General features: G+C 47.5%; 2 protein-coding genes across 2 annotated transcripts; one reads left to right on the plus strand and one right to left on the minus strand.

The window, feature by feature from the left end:
- The first annotated feature begins 204 nt into the window (after positions 1 to 204).
- Positions 205 to 4,951, plus strand: LOC112890187. The gene is made up of 5 exons (XM_025957067.1): positions 205 to 524; positions 1,283 to 2,146; positions 3,051 to 3,251; positions 3,337 to 3,532; positions 4,544 to 4,951. The coding sequence occupies exons 1-5, from the start codon at positions 363 to 365 to the stop codon at positions 4,738 to 4,740; spliced, it is 1,620 nt and encodes a 539-aa protein (XP_025812852.1). The 5' UTR covers positions 205 to 362; the 3' UTR covers positions 4,741 to 4,951.
- A 1,014-nt stretch (positions 4,952 to 5,965) lies between these two features.
- LOC112890918 (protein BZR1 homolog 3) lies at positions 5,966 to 9,311 on the minus strand. The gene is made up of 2 exons (XM_025957799.1): positions 8,841 to 9,311; positions 5,966 to 7,237 (listed from the first exon to the last, which is right to left on the minus strand). The coding sequence occupies exons 1-2, from the start codon at positions 9,084 to 9,086 to the stop codon at positions 6,416 to 6,418; spliced, it is 1,068 nt and encodes a 355-aa protein (XP_025813584.1). The 5' UTR covers positions 9,087 to 9,311; the 3' UTR covers positions 5,966 to 6,415.
- Between the last annotated feature and the right edge of the window lie 8,043 nt (positions 9,312 to 17,354).

Consider the following 17,354-nt stretch of genomic DNA (forward strand, 5'->3'; position numbering starts at 1 on the left):
CAAATAGAGAAAGCTCTATTTTTCTAGGGTTGAATGTGGAATTGTCTTAAGAAAACAATTAAAAAACTCTGTGTGTGGTGGTGATGGCTGTTAAATTGACTCTTTCTAACTCCAAAAGAAAAAAAAAACATTACTGGAGTAGTTTGCTAGTTTGCCACATAATAACTAGTCTATAATCTATCACGAAATTTTAACTTGTTCCTCCCGTCTCCCTCTCCTCCCCGGCTTCATCATCCTCACCCCCTTCCTCACGAAACAGTATTCCAATTTCCGGAAGCAAGTCCCGCCCGATTGCCAATCCTCCCCGAACTCCCCCCACGCGATTCGATCGGCCGGAATTGGAGCCGCCGAGCACTTCCGACATGGCGAAAACTGCTCGCCTCTACCCTCCCATCGAGCCGTACGACCTGGAGCCCCCGCAGGTGCCTGCCGGGGGCGGCGGCGGTGGCGAGGAGAAGGCTAGGTCTTCCGACCAGCTGGTGATGTGGGACGAGGAGCCCGACGCGTCGCCCGCCCCTGAAGCGGTAATCGACCACTCCCAGTTCGATTCATCTGATACCGGGTTTGAGTTCGCCTGCCCGGTAGATTGGAATAGCTTCAATATGATTTGTTCCTAGATTGGTGAGGTGAAGTACGGTTCTCGGTAGCATTGGTACTCGTGGTGGAAAAGGTGGGAGCTTTCGGGCTTCTGCTTGTTAAATTTGTGCAACGCTGTTGGTGTGCTCTGTTGCTGGTTAACGTGTTGTCACGCAGGTGCAGCGTTGTAATTTGCCTTGGCTCTAGAGCCGAGTGTTACCATAGGATTGATAAACAAAAATGCATGTTTGCCAAAATGCCAAGTAGTTTTTTTACTGTTTTCTATTTTTATCTGTGTTCGATACTTCGGTGTATATTTTTTTTACTGTTCTCTATTTCTATCCTATGTTTGGAAGCATGGGATGTATGTTCTTAGGAATGCAGTCCTATTTCCTAACCCATGATTAGTGTCTGGACTTGCTCCTTACTTTCTTAAATCTTCCAAAAGTGCCCCTACCTCATTTAGTTTGTGTAAAAGTTAAGCTATATTTTCATTAATCAGAAGCTCAGAATGAGGATTTAGGAAACCTACTATTTCATGATGCAGTATGCACACTTCTTAGTACACTTCTAAATCGTTGAATACGACGATAGTGCGATGCTCGGTTGGCTTAGATTGTGTATTTTAGTTATGCCTCCAGAAGGCTATCTGTATGTATGTATTGTCACCCAGATTATTTATGGTTATGTTTCTTGCAAAAACCAGGGCCCCCACATATTTGAGCCAGGAGCAAAGGATCGTCCTCCAAGAAATTTCAAGGAAGGAAGCCTTGGTGTTGTCAATGTTTGTGAGTTCAGTGATGAGATGACAACCATGAAAGAATCTGGAGAAAACATTTATGATAGTTTCCCACTATGTGAGCAAACAGGCATGTGGGTGCCTGCTTCTGTGCCACCAATGACAAAACATGATCACGAGGAATGGCAAAAAGGGTTTGGTTATAATAGTGGATGCTTCCCAGAAGAAGAATATCGGTGGGATATTGATGAAGAAAATTTGGAGATGACAATGTGGGATGTGCTTTCTGAGATGGTCGTTGCAGGAAGAAATAGAATATTATCTATTGCGTCATTTGATTTTGGGAGGTATGGCATGTCTATGGTTTCAGATTTTTTCCTTGAGGAGGCTTTGAAGGATAAAGCTCAAACACTTGAAGATATCAGTGCTGGTTCTGAACATGCTCTCCTTGAGACAGAACCAACAAAGTGGTTGCCTGATAGTTCTGCCCCTTCTTGCATGCTTTGCGGAGCACGTTTTCATCCAATAATTTGCACTCGCCATCATTGCCGATTTTGTGGTGGGATATTTTGTGGTGGCTGTTCAAAGGGTAGAAGCTTGATGCCCCCGAAATTCATGACTTCAGATCCTGAAAGGGTATGTGATGTTTGTGGAGTGCGTCTTGAGTGTATCCAGCCTTATTTAATGAATCGATTCAGTCGTGCTTGTCAACTTCCAACTCAAGACTTGACAGACCTGAGCACCTTGAGGTCATGGATAAACATCCCATGGGCAATCAAAATGGAGTATGAAATCTACAAAGCTGCAAATTCCATCTATGGCTATTGTAAGGTATTCATATCATACATATTTGTCTCTTATGTTCTTAATTATTTCATTATTTTTCCCTAGAAACCATTTGTTCCTATGCCTTTGATTCTTCAAACACATTTTCTGCTCAACCAGTGTCTATCCAATGCTATGAGCATTCGTTAGCTGTCAGTTAATAAATCTTATAGACAGTCCCAAATCTCCAGCCTAGCTGAAACTCTATAAATAATTTGCAACTACCATATACAAACAAAAAAAAACTTCTCCTGTTTGAATTTTGTTCCAAGATCAATTTCAACAGTTGTATCCAAAATCTATGGATTGTGGCATTCATGTTTCACAAAAAGGAAATTTTGATTGTGGCATTCATGCTTCCCAAGTATTTGGCAAAACATTTTTCTCTACAAACCTGTAGCAGTGCCTAGCTTCTCAAGGCACCTTGTATATGTGTGGCCAGTTATTACCAGGAACGTTTATCCTAGTTTTCACAATGTCTTGATTGCTCCAAATGTCAAATATTATTGTTCAGCAATTATCTTTAGACATACATAAGCTTTGCTCCACCTTAGGACACAAAATTAAGTGATCTAACCATGTAATATATCTTGGAAACCGCCTCAGGAATGGACTTATTGTTTTTCTTCACTTGTCAACACCATGATTAGACCATCCAAAGTCCACATTTCCCTTTTATAATACACTACTTCTGTAGTGATGCACGGCTGAAGCACTGCATAGATATTCCAGTCTTGTATTTACTCTTTTGCTGATTCCATTTATAAGGTAGTCATTTGCTTCTCAGAATCTCAGGGCCTCAGTAAAGTTTACTCTTTCTTTTGTTTTTATTTTTTGGCTGCATGCTGCTTGTTCGTTTTGCAGTTAATAAGGATGTAATCATGAAATGTTCTTTGCTTGCTGTATTCAGGTGGGAGAGCTAAAAGCTGAGAAGTCAATCCCTGATTCAATTCTCAGAGAAGCAAGAGGGCTTGCAATAATCACTGAGGTAAAGTTTGGAATGATGCTGACGTACAAAATTGGTACTGGACTAGTTGTTGCTCGCAGAGCTGATGGTTCTTGGTCCCCTCCTTCTGCCATCTCTACTTGCGGTCTTGGATATGGAGTTCAGGTGATCTTTTCACCGAGTTGTGTTTTTGTTATAACTAAGGCCTTCTTAACACTTGAAACATTTGTCTGTATTTTGTACCTTTCAGGCTGGAGGGGAGTTGGCTGACTACATTATTGTTCTTAGGAACACGGATGCCATCAAAACTTTCAGTGGAAATGCACATATGTCAATTGGGGCTGGTATTAGTGCTTCTGCTGGTCATCTTGGACGCACGGCAGAGGCTGATTTCCGTGCTGGTGATGGTGGTTATGCTGCCTGCTACACATATAGTTGTAGCAAAGGTATGGTTTGATGAATTTTCCTCTTTTAACTTTTACAATTTGACCACATTGCTGTAGGGAAAGTACTCTCCTAATGTTCCTGATACTGGTCACCAGTCAGTAATTTTTAAAAAATAGACAGGAAAAGGTTTATAGAATACAGCCAGTTTTGTCGTTAGTGACAAGCTGAAAGTTCCTTGACTGACTCACATTAATCTCGTATTGCTTGATTATAAACTCCTTATATCACAGTGGAATTAAAAATATGCCGTAAAGTAAAAGTAAAAAATTACTAATTGCATATTTTGTCAAATTTCAACCAGTTCTATCTATTTACGGGTGAGTTTTTGTCCGAGCAGTATGTTTCTGACAAACAATCAGACACTATACTTCCAAGTTCTCTTCAGTAACAGAATTTGAATATTATAATTGGACTTCAGCCATTAATTTCTTCTTTTGTGCAAAGTAGTTTGTGACTGTTCTTGAGCACATATGTCTAACATTCCTGAAGAGTCCAGTTTTCTATAATCATGCATAGCGTAGACCAAGATTTTCATTTCTGGAAAACATGTGGTCCATAGACCTTTAGCCATGTGGTCACCATGGTGGCCGCATTGGATATTGCGTATGGCAGCTACAAAAAGATGCTGTAGAGCTTCAAATTCCAGGCAGTTGAATAAAGGTAGTTTGATGTTGGAGATAGCTGCCTCGAAGTTGGACACATAGATAATCTATCAACATATGTTTCTGTAGGAAGGTTGAATCACTGTTAGCTTAGGCGTATATAGTGAGTGCTACAGTGGAGTAAAACTGAGCATCATTTGCTATCTTCATTCTTGCAGCATTATACAGTTCATACTATTTCATTAATTATTGATGAACAAGCACAGTGTTTCCAGTTTTCATTTTGATTGCTAATTTTGTACTATTGTGGTCACATGTCAATGATGAACATATCTGTTTAAACTCGGGTAGCGGTGTACTGCAAAAGCTTTGCTTTTTGTCACTATATGTTCTTCATTTCTCTGGCAGGTGCCTTTGTGGGCTGCGCGCTGAATGGAAGTGTGGTGTCCACTCGAGACTCGGTGAATGCCCGATTTTATGGTGGCCCCGTTAAGGCATCAGAAATCCTTCTGGGCTCACTGCCCAGGCCACCTGCTGCAGCCACTCTATACAAAGCTTTATCCGTATTATTCGATAAGATCGAAAAGGAAACCACTTGTCTTTAGTTTCTGCGACACAGTGTACGCCACCTGGTGAATTGTTTCGGGGTCTTCCCTTTGCCCTCTTTACCTTAATTCCTAGCTGGTGATGAAGCAGGTGTACACTTGGCCGTCCATTGTCACATCAAACAGATGTATTTGGGACCGCAAAACCACTCTGTAAATGTTGTAAATATGGCTGCATTTCGTGAGAAAAGAAAGGGAATCCATTTGTTCAGCTGGTGTGCCAAAGCTAACTCTGAATCCATTTGCTCAGCTGGAGCCATCTTCTTTCAGATGCGCAAGGCCTTTGGGTGCATATATTATAATATTATCATTAATGCGTAGTAAATATCTTCCTCGAGTCCTGTTAAAGTATCTTGGTGAGAGGAGACGGGCCGGGGACCATCTGTCGCGAGAACCTGAAGCTGGCAGCAGCGTACAAAGGCAGCCCTGCTCGTGTTTTTCAATATAATCCGTATGAACGATGGCATTAATATGTAGTGCTACAGTTCGTGAGACCCGATTTTATGGCCGTAGCGAAGCCTTTTTGTGTACGCTGCACGTGAGCACCAGTCCAGTGTCGTGCAGATTCAGTTGCCCCCAATCGTGAATTTTTCGTGATGGACAACCTGCAAGGACGGCTGCTTTTTGTCTTCATTGATGCCATGAAATTCAGATTCTGGTTTTGTATGCTGAGGACAAGCTGATCACCACAGAAACACCCCCCACATGATGGGCTGTTCTTTTTTTGGACAAGAAACATGCACTAACATGAAGTAGAATGGGGATTATATGAGCAATAAGGTATCTCCCCGTATATTACAGCAAAGGAGATGGCAAGATCTGTATTAGAAAATAAATAAATACCAGAAATTTTCAAGTCCACATGTCTTTCTCCTTTTTGTTCTGATAAATTTCTAGCCTATACCTTCTTCGGGAAAATATTATTAGTTAACTCGAGCTAAAATTGAGACCAGTGCTATAACAATAACAACACTCCTGCAAGAAAAATGCAAGTGAAATAACCTGACATGACTGGCTGATTCTGAAGAAAAGGATAAAACCAACCTAATACAGTTGCCTCCACGGGAATTTGGGTACCATAAGAAAATCAATGCAACAGTAGAATATGGCAGCACCAGGTGTTATCCTGATGCTGAAAATCCGGGGAAAGGATATCCGAAAAAATGGTACCTAAACTAAACATGTAAACACATTAATCAGCAAAGGCACGAAAGAACCAGTGAACGATCCATAAAATGTACACACTTTCGACACAAGTACAATGACAATAGCCATATCAAGGACAACTGGAGCTAATTTACAAGGGCACATGAATGCCACAGGAATCTCAGCTACTGCTAAAGCCTGACACCATTTCTTCAACTTTTCTTAAGGTTTCCTGCAAGCACTCGTTTCCCTTGCATTTTTTTTCCTTTTCATTTCTTGAGAAATTGAGAAAAAGAGAAACGAAGAAAAAATGAAATAAATAAGTTAAAAGATTTGCTTAGGCTAGAACAAGTTCAGATCCCTGAAAGAGGATGGATATCATCTCCAGAGGACCACGATACGATCTCTGAATCCCTTCTCTCTTTCTACAAACACTGAACCCATAAAATAGAGGAACACCGTCCAAATAAATATGAAAATTAATTCCCAGACGAATAAGAGGCACCATCTCTTGCGGCATGATCAGGACTCAGGAGGGATCGGCACGGGTCTTTGAGCTCCCAAGGGTGAGCTCCAGTTCATGCTCATCTGAGGCGCACTCTTCATGTATCCGTTCCCCCTCCCATGCCTTCACCAGGCCAGGCGATTCATTGTTGCCATTGCTGCTGCTCCCAAAGGCAAAGTCATCCGGTGCACCATCCACCATATTCACATCATGATGGATTGGCACACCACCCATCACCGGAGAACATGTTCCACTCTGTCCAGGGGTGCACATTCTTGAGGTGCTGGCAATTGTCTCCTTGAAAATACCGAAAGGATTCGGTGCCACAAGGCTGTAAGTTGGAGATGAAGGACCAGCAGATGAAATTTGAAAACCTGCTAGCCATGCTGGGTCTGGAGCAACCTGGTGCCCAGGACTTGGCGGTTGGGAGTTGGGAAGAGACGCATAGTTTGACACAGCCCATGGTGGCTGAACACTTGGGTTTTCCCAGTCAGTCTTGATGCGAGGAGTGCGAGTTGGAGAGCTGGATGGAGGTGTTACTGGTGCACTGATGGAGCCACCATTGAAGTAGAGATGATGAAGCTGTGGGAACTTGGAGGAGGAGGCAATTGAGGAACTCGAGGAAAGATTCTTCAGCCACGGGATAAGAGAGCTGCCTTCGACACCACCAATGAAGTTGTTCCCACCAAGAGTGATGTGAGAAGAGGATCCGGAGCTTGGAAAGGAGGAGGATGCAGGGCTCGGGTTGTATGAAGCCCTTGGACTAGGTTGATATGAAGAGCAGGGGCTTGGTGATGCAGACCTTCCAATCGGATCATGACGCTCTGCTGCTGTTGGTTTACATCCCTGAAACATGGAGAAATTCGTCACTTAACAATAAGCAATTAACTGTGCAATTGGTTCCATAAAAAATCAACTTTTAAGTGCACTGAAGAATTGTTGCCAAGCAGAAAATGAACGGAACGGAAATTGTCCTGAAGCAGCTGGCTCTAACAGCAATTAAGATAACAAATTGGACAGAACCATGCCAAGTTTAAACAATAATAACATGATAATTGCCAATGAAGTCAACAACTTTCTTATTCACCATGTTTTTGTAAAGGTCATGTATCAGAAGCAAGTTCAAACAAATTATACAGAAGATTTGGATGAAGTAGTTGCAATACTCTGCAATTTAAATTTCTTGGCTACAACTTACAAACAAGATTTACCTATTTTTCTATATGTAAATCAAGTACAAACCTCCAAATTTTCAGTTCTCAACAATAAATTGACAGAAGCAATTCAAAAGCTTGTAAAACTATCTTCAAATTAGGTTACAATCTGAAGGTAATATACTTGTTCGAGCAAAGCCCACCTCACCATTGGGGGAAAAAACAAGGCTGACACAAATAAGTAAATACAAGTGCTGCAAACTGAATAAACCAAAGACAACCAACCAACACACGGTATGGCAATTTCAAGGACTCTATCCTGGCTAAGTCAAAATTTGTGCTATCTGCCAAAACTGGAACAAGGCTCGAAAGCAAAGTAAAAATGGCTGCTTTTGGTTTCTGAAAGCAATGGCAGCATTTGCACATGGCAAAAAGATTGTAGCAAGAGAATCATTTTGGACTATGCTTTGTGCTTTTCTGATGCCAACCAGTAACCCCTTCTTTTACAGCATCAACCCAGATGTGAAACGCAGCAGTCTGTCATGCTCATGCTAGGTAGCCTATGACTTCACCGTTAACTTCAACCCAACTGACTCCTAAAATGAATCGAACCACCTCCTCTGGGACCAAGGAAATGTTGCAATTGAAAAAAAAAAAGAACTTCAGTTTAGCTCTTAGAAGATTTTGACCATACCATAAACTACAAAACCGTTATGGCAAACAAAGCAGGCCATTCCCAAAAATTGCCTTCAGTGCTTCAAAATAGAAGCATTATTCCTTTGACATATAAAAAGAAATTTTGGAAACGCTAATTTTAGAGCATGCCGAACTAATCAAGCCGCATTGCATTCCCCGTTGGGTGCAAATCGAGCTCCCATTTCCGTGACCCGACAGCAGTACAGCCTAATAGCACCAAGGAAAGCAATGCATCCCCAAGAAAGGAACGGAGCTGGAGCAGCAAAACTGGCTCGAATCCAACAGAATTCAGGGACGTGCACACCACAGCCTGCGCATCCAAAGATGGATCCATCGGACCAGCAAAGTCGCTGCATTGCGTTCCCCATTCGCAAACCCAGAACAGAGCAGCAAGTAAAAAGCCCAACAGAACGAAGCAAGAATCTCCCGGCGAAACTACCAAGCAAGCAAACACGGTGTAGCGCTGCTCAGATCGCAGCAGCGGCAGCCATGACTGCTCACGTTGCAATTGTACCGAGCAACCAAAACAGAAACAAAACGAAGCAGAGGCTAGTCCGGTGGAGCAAGCAAGGGCTGGAGAACAGGACGACGGATTGTACCTTGCGGTAGGTGGTGCCGTCGGGCTCGACGGTCCAGCCCGCCTCGTTGCAGAGCGCCTTGAGCACCTCGTTGTTGTCGCAGTGCTTGGGGAGGTTGTAGTTGCCGTAGGCCCTGAGCCCCGCGAAGATCTTGGCGGCGATCGCGCGTCGGCGGCGCTCCCTGCGGCGGTTATTCTCGCGCTCCCTCCACGTCGGGACCCGGGTGCCCCCGAGCCCGCCGCCGCCGCCCCCCGCGCCGCTCGTCATTGGGCGGCCCGCCGGATCTCGCGGATCTGCCCCGGCTGGCCCCCGAGCTGCTTGCTCCTCGCGGCCGCTGCTGCCCTCGCCCGCCCACTCGCTTTGTTTATTATTTCCGGGGAGGAATTGGGGGGAGGGGAGGAGGAGGAGGAGGAGGAGAGCCGGAGGGAGGGAGGGGAGGAGAAAAAGTAGTAGTCTGAACGCAGCCGCTGCTACGCTGCTGCTGCCCCTGTCCCTCCTTCCTATTGTAAACCCAGCTGGGGAGAGCGAGGGTGGCCGAGCTGAAAGCAAAGCCTGTAACGGTGATGCCAGTTACCGGCTCGCTCTTCCCCCCAGCGGCGCATGACCCTTCTACCCCCGCGACGGGGCCCGGTGGAAGCGATAGTTGCGCGCCGCGTCGCCAGGGGCAGGGACGGGATTCCTGCCGCCCCGGGGCAGGGAGGCGGTTAAACGTGACGGGGCGTGGGGCCCGCGCCCGGCTTTGTGCGAGGTACGACACGTCGCCGCTCCCTGACGCGCGGGGCCCGGGCGGGCGCCCCCATCCCCCCGCCGTGTCGCGGTCAAACGGGGGTGGGTGGTGGGGCCCGCGGCAGCCGCCGTCTCGTCAGAGCGCAATCATCATGCCGAGAGCGCCCCGGTCGGGGCCGCCGGGCCGAGGTGCAGCCCGGCGGGTTCGCGCGACCGAACCGGGCCTCGTCGAGCGGGGGCCGCGTGAGGGGAATGGGCTCTAGCGGCCCGGGCCCGGGCCGGCCGGGACGGGGACGGTTCGCTCGCTTTGCTCGCCCGTTTCTGCGTTTCCTGCCGGTTTCGCCTCGGGTCCGGGGCGGCTCCGTCCGGGCGCGTGGCCGGTGGTGGGGACCGCCCGGCGCGGCGGGGCGGGGCGAAAGGGTGGGAAACGGCTTCGGGATCCGCGGCGCGGGGGAGGCCCCCTACGGTACACGCTGCCGGTCACGCTCGCCACGAGACGACGCCGCCGCTGCCGGGCTCTCCTGCGGTGGCGGGCGCCGCAGTCACGCTGCTGCTGCGGCCAGTCGCCTGGCCGCTGCTTGGTTTTTCCGATTCCCCGGCGTCCGCTGGCCCGGCTTTGCAGGGGGGCCAGTTTCGAAGCGTTCCCGGGCGTTTCGTGCGTGGATCCGGGCGGCTCGACGATGATGCGTGTCGTGCACCGGGTACGGTAGTGTTGTCCGGTGCATCGGTACTGGTAGTGTTGTGCAAGTAATAGTTTTTTTTTCCCTCCGGGGATTGTGTTGCCAAATTAAAAGAACTTTTCTTTAGAGAGAAAAAAACAGTGGCTCGAATGGGTGGATGGATGGATGCTCCGCGCATGGCCTTTGACTTTGGGCGCGGAGCGTGAGCGTGAGAGGACGCGACGGGGTATGTGCTCGGTGGATGACGTTCCCCCTTTATCTCCGTGCTCTTTTACGATTTTGCCTTGCACCATCGTTCCTTTTCTTTCTTTCTTTCTTTCTTTCTTTCTTTCTTTCTTTCTTTTTTCCTTGCAGTGATGAGCATTTTCGGAGCTAAAGATGTGCAAGTCAAGTAGCGGGTAAGCAAATGAAACGGATACTTCGACGTTGCTATACCAGAGGATGATGATCTAACTGCTGTGAACTCCATTGCTTTCCCAGAAGATTTTCGAATGATTGATAGTAGCTATCTCAGGAGAGAGTGTGGAGATGGTTCATCAATTTAAGGCCAAAAGTTATTCTAGATCTTTGGGTCCCTTGTTTGTTGAGTATAAATTTCAACTGTTTTTCTGAGATAGTATATGGGCATAGGTTGTATCAATTGCGGTGATCTACAACTATTTTAGAACTAGTACGGTACTTAATCGAGAGAGAGAGAGAGAGAGAGAAAACTACACGTACATACATGTGCTCATGGAGGAACCATGTTTTTGAAGATCAAGCACTGCGTGTGGGCTAGACAAGTTCACTCTCGAGCCTCAGTGGCTTGGACATAGAGATGAACTCCCAACGTCCTCCTATTCTAGATGCTATCTCACTGCCACACCGCACTTCCACGCACCCTAGCTTGTTCTGTTGCAAACGGACTGTCTGGTCTCTTCTACTCCTACTTGCCTATCCGCCGCCTAGCTCAAAGCCTCAAACGACGTACGTCCATTTGTCAAAGCCTTGCAGACCTTATTTTTAATTAAAAAAAAATTTAGCCTACGACTTGCCATGCCACAGCGCATCACCACCATCGCACAAGCCATGCGTATATTTTGGGAAAAAAAAAGAAAAAGAAAATCACAGGCCATGAAATTGGCGAACGAAGCAGCAGGTTCATGCATGGCCCCTGCTCGCGGTGGTCGGCGAGCTCGATTTGGATGAGGATTAGCTGCATGCGCATGGAAACATCTATCGTTTTCCTGCCGCCATGGTCCGGTGCTCCTTCCCCTTGGGATCCCAAGCCAAATCGTGGTGTTTCTCTCTCTCTCTCTCTCTCTCTCTCTCTCTCTCAAGGCCCACAGCCACTACTGACCTGGGACGTGCCGTGACCACTGGATCCCTCTTCTTTTTTTTTTCTGTTGCTGACTGCTGCCGTCGGCTTCATCTGGCAGCAGTGACGAGCTGCTCTGCATGGTGTGAGAGGTCGCAGGCAGGTCACAGGAACGGATCACGAGGCGGATGGGGCGAAAGAGAGGACTGTAGCGTGGCGCTGGCGCCTGCCTGCCTACGGTATCTCCGTATCTGGGTGGCAGCACTCATGAGGTGACTCGTGAGAGGGGATTTCGCTCGCTGCATCTATGGCCCTGTTCGTTTCCTACCCTCTAAATTTTAGACCCATCACATCAAAAAGAATCTTATCATTTAGAAGTACTAAATAAAGTCTAATTACAAAACTTTTTGCACAGATGGGTGCTAATTCGCGAGACAAATTTAATGAGCCTAATTAATCCATAATTTGCCACAGTGATGCTACAGTAATCATCCGCTAATCATGGACTAATATACCTCATTAGATTCGTCTCGCGAATTAGCCCTAGGGTTCTGCAATTAGTTTTGTAATAAAACTTTATTTAATACTTCTAAATGATAAGATTCTCTTTGACGTGACCCCTCTAAATTTTATACCCCAGGAAACGAACACACCCTATGTATCTATCGATCCTTCCCATCAGACTTCACTTGAGCATGCATGCATGCGCACCATCTCCTTAATTCAATTCCTCTGTTTTATTTTTGGTTTCAAACCAACATTCCAATAGTGTTTCATTTGTTTTTGGTTTGCTCGGTCAGAATCAAGAAATCACCTTCGTTCAGACCTACATTCCAATGGCCAGATCACAACACAGATCATTCTTCACAGAAAAAGGAGTCAAACAGTTCGGAAAGTTCTATTGTATATAGTATTCCCTTCCGTTATTGCCTAAAGCCAAACTCAGACAGCTTTTTTGCCTGGAAGAAACATTATGGAGGGTGCGGTTATACCCCATGAAACAATACATGAGCTTCACACAAAAAAAATAAAATGGAGTAATTTTTAAGATAGACTTTGAAAAGGCATATGACAAAATTAAGTGGGATTTTTTACAGCAAACTCTTAGAATGAAAGAATTTGACCTAAAGTTGTGCTAGTGGGTTAAATTTTTCGTAGGAGGAGGTAATGTGAGGATAAAGGTGAATGATCAAGTGGAACCCTACTTTCAAACTAAAAAAGGATCTTAGGTGGCGGGTGATCCACTATCTCCCATAATCTTTAACATCGTTGTGGATATGTTGGCAATCATTTTGGCTAGAGCCAAAGAGGATGGTCAAGTGAAAGGGGTTGTACCAAATTTAATTGATGGCGGGTTGTCTATCCTTCGGTATGGCATATGCAGATGATACAGTTATTTTTATAGATCATGATATTGAACAAGCAAAGAATTTGAAACTGCTTACTTTGTGCTTTCGAACAATTATTCTGCTATGGGGATGCAAGAGACCATGAATATCAATATTCACAATTATTTGGTTGCAAAATAAGTTCTTATCGCTTTCGTTACTTGGGAATCCCCATGCATTATAGAAAGTTGTCAAACAAGGATTGGAAGGCAATAGAGGGAAAAAAGACTAAGTGGATGGAAAGGAAAACTCATATCCGTAAGGGGCCATTTGATCCTAATAAATTCTATTTTCTCTACCTGCCTGTGTTTATGCTCTCTTTTTTTGAGGTCCCAAGAGGAATCCTCAAAAAAATTGAATAATATAGGTCAAGATTCTTCTGGCAGAATGACGGGCATAAAAAGAAATATAGGTTGGTCCAATGGAACATTCTCCACCAACCAAAAGAACAAGAAGGATTAGGGATATGAGATTTATACGTACAAAACAAATGCCTTTTGAACAAGTGGCTTTATAATTGTGCAATGAAGAAGGTTTTATGGCAAGAATTGCTTAAAAATAAATACACAAAGAATAGAACTTTAAGGCAAACAAGTAAAAAAGCGGGGATTCACATTTTTGGTCGAGCCTAATGGGGGTAAAATACCAATTCCTAAATCTAGGAAGGTTCAAGCTGGTTAGCGGTAACCAAATCAGATTTTGGGAAGACAAATGGTTAGGTAACCAGAAGCTAAAAGACCAATTCCTATGGAGAAAACATGCAACTGTTGCAAAAGTACTTAGTTCGAACCCAGTTAATGTCTCCTTTAGAAGAGCTTTAGTTGGGGATAAGTTAACTGAGTGGTATAGTCTTGTACATATTAATCTAAATGAGGGGATGGATTTATTTATGTGGAATCTAAATAAACGTAGGACATTCACGGTTAATTCAATGTATAGGCACCTAGTCAATAACGGTTTGAAAGCTACGCAATAAATTTGGCGTATGAAGATTCCTCTTAAAATTAAAATATTTATGTGGTATCTTAAAAGGGGAGTGATCCTAACAAAAGACAGTTTAGCTTGAAGGAATTGGAATGGGAATAAAGCTAGTTGTTTTTGTAGTAAGCCGGAAACTATCCAACACATCTTTGTTGAATGTCATTATGCAAATTTCTATGGTGTGCAACTCATCTTGTGTTAGGTATACCACCACCAGTAAATATAGAATATTTTCTCAATAACCGGTCTAAACAGGGAGGGCACAATCACAATATAATGGTATTGACGGGAGCCGCCGCTATATGCTGGTCGATTTGGCTCACAAGAAATGATACTATGTTTAATAATTGTAGATCAAAAACTTTTTTGCAGGTGCTTTCCAGGGGAACATATTGGCTCCGGTTGTGGGCTCTGTTGCAGCACATTGGTGACCGAATGGAGCGGCTAGTCGAAGCATGCCAGCTTCTAGAATCTTCGGCTATGCAGTTCTTCGTGCCCCATGGATGGATGGCCCTTCATTTTACGTATTGGTCTTTAATTTTAAATACAGTGTGGTTTAAACTCTGAATATATGATTGTAATAATTGTGATATGATTGTAATAATTGTGGACTGATGTCTCTCCCTGGAGGGTTCTGAAGCCGGAACTTCTTCCATTGTCTAAAAAAATTGCCCAAAGCCGAAACATGTAGCGCTCGGTTTCTTTCTTCAGCTGCTATCCAGCTCCGGTGCAGCATGACATGACATGATGCCTCGCATTAGACGGATGGGCCTGTCATCCATGGATTTAATTTGATGGTCATGGAGACCCCAATCATAATTAACCTACCACTACCAGTGGCCAGGCATGCATGGAGCGAGCGAGCGAGAGCAGGGGCAGCACGCCATGATTTGCCTCCACATGTTTGGCGACCTAGAGGAGGCGCACATGCAGGGCGTCGATGGCTAGCGCGAGCAGAGGATCGGAGGCAGGCGGCCACAACCACGACCACGATATGATGCCGGTCAAACATACGCCCCCGCCGGGGCCACGAATTAGAATCCAAGATTTTGGCCAATGCATGCTCTGCAAATAGAAAAAGCATCCCGTACCAAACTAGGGGGGGGTCTAGCTGCGACACGACAGCGAGCTGCGAGTCGAGCGGACGCGCGCGACGCCGTTGCGGGTCCGGCCGGGGGCGGCGCGTGCGGCCACCAAGTCTCGCCGGCCGGCGTGCCGCGTGCCGCCGCTGCGGCCGGGCGCGCGCTCATCCGTGGCCGGCACGCGCCTCGGTGGACAGATCAGCCGGTCGCCCTCTTGTCTTGTCCTGCGTCTGCGTGCTTGGGTCGGGGAGAGACCAGGTTCAGCTTGGTGTGTCGTTCGTGCCCTGCCAGTTTAACCCACTGGGTGGCGGAATCGTATGTTTTTGTGAAGAGCGATTGTTCCCTCGCGGCCGACTGGGGGACGGCCGTGGCTAGAGATCGAAGTTGCAGAGATGCGTACTCTACATGGAAGCCCCACCGCCATGTCTTTCTCCGGGTGGTGGCCGAATAGAAAAAGGCGGCCAGGCAAGGGCAAGGCAAGCCCATGTGAGCGTTGGTGGCGACGCAATATCTGTTCCATTCCATTGCTGCTGCTCGCTCTCTCTCTCTCTCTCTCTCTCTCTCTCTCTGGCGCAGGAACCGAACATGCCCGATCGAGAGCCCCACATCTCATCACGTACCAGTGCCTAGCCGTGCGAGTGCCACGCTCTCGGGTCTCGGCAGGATCACATGCGCGGCGCCCGTCGTCCTTGGCGGCCTGGCCACGCACGCCGACCGCGGGGCCCCTGCGGCGCCTTTGCGCTTTGCGCTTTTGCCCGCCCGCCGGCCGGCCACCTCCACCCAGTGACCCAACGCGACCGCCTTTTCCCCACCCCACGCCGGCCGACCTCCCATCCCAAACGTACGCGCCTGCCCGTCCTCGGATCCCCCTCCTCGCGCCGCCCCCGCCGCGCGCACGCACACGACGCCGGCCGCGCGCCGGCATCTACGACGATCGGGCAGGCTCCCCCGTCCGGCGCACACGCGGCGCGGCACGGGGCCGGTGAAAGAAAAGGGCGGCGCGCATGCACAGAAGCCGGGGCAGGGCGCGCGGCGGGCACGGACTTTGGCGCCAGGCGCGTGGCCGCCGGCCCCGGGGCCCGAAAAGCGCCATCGCGTGAGGCAAGCTACGAGACCCGGCCGGGCCGGCGGTCGCGTACCGTCCATCACTGTGCGGGGGCAGTGCGGCTGTGCCACGGCTAGCTACCGGCTGCCGCAGGCAATCAGTCATGGTGGCCGCGCGCCTCGGGATTTGCGGCGGCGAAGGATCTGTCTCGGGGTGGAGGCTCTGTGCGTTTACCGCCTGTCTTATTCGCCTTCGCCCACTCGCATGTTGGGCGAACGTCTTTTCATGCCGCCGCCGGGCAGTGTGCGCCTGCGCCTCGCTCTGAAACGTCGTTTTTCTGGTCTTGGACGACCGGCCGAGCGACTCCTGCATGCTGTGGATCGCCTCGGCAAGTACGGCGGTGTGGGTGCCATTGCTTTGGGTACCAAAGCTGAGCGGCCGGCCGGAACGGTAAACTCGTGGACGGAGCGGCGGCTTTTTTCAACTCGAGTATGGTAAGGGAAAGTGACCGGGGCACGGCCATCGTCTCCCTTTTTTGTGGGTGCGGTAGAAAGAAGAAGAGCAAGCTGACGCGCGGAGGGGCTCGCCTTTTTTTTTTTGGTTCTGTTCACAAGCACAACCACGGATCGAAAAAACTGAAGAGGAATGCGCTCTGTTCTCTCTGTGGATCCCTGCTGGCCCATTGTGCTAGCCCAGCTGCTGAACCGCAGCCGCGGCCTTCGGACGCCGGCGGCTGATCGGGCCGTTTTGCCGGCCGCCTACTGGCTGGGCTCTCCGCTCGCTGCAACTAGCTGGCCCGATGCCGCCGCGGAGCATCACTCTCTTTTCGGCGAGATTCCAGAGGGAAACTTGCTTCACAGGGATGGAGCTTCAGGCACTTCCAGTGTTACAGCTTAAAAGGGTTCTGAGAGTTCAGATGCGTCCGTGCTTGAAGAAAGAATGCGATTTGGATCTACAAATGTTGGTACAATGAGAGGTCAGGAGGGTAAGGTTGCTCGATTGGGCAACAGAAACTTGTGATATCTCTGCACATAACAGCACGACATCTATCTGAAAAAGAAAATAACATGATAGCACAGACTGCAACTGAATGTAACCTGAAAGAATGGAGTCGATCTGCATTTACCACGTCAGCCACCCAGGGCTAAATAACTTGGCAAGTCCAACTCCAGAATCACTTCTGCTGCGGTGCGGCAAGGTCTTTCGGAGACGCCACCCCGTTCGTCTCCGCGGCTCTGCCCCTCCGGTAGGCGCGGCAGCTGAATCCGTGAGACATCCTCACAAGGTAACGGTCCAAGATATTAATACAGGGTTAGTAATGTAGAAAAACGTCAAA

This window comes from Panicum hallii, chromosome 4 (genome assembly GCF_002211085.1).
Source record: "Panicum hallii strain FIL2 chromosome 4, PHallii_v3.1, whole genome shotgun sequence".
Lineage (NCBI taxonomy): Eukaryota > Viridiplantae > Streptophyta > Magnoliopsida > Poales > Poaceae > Panicum > Panicum hallii.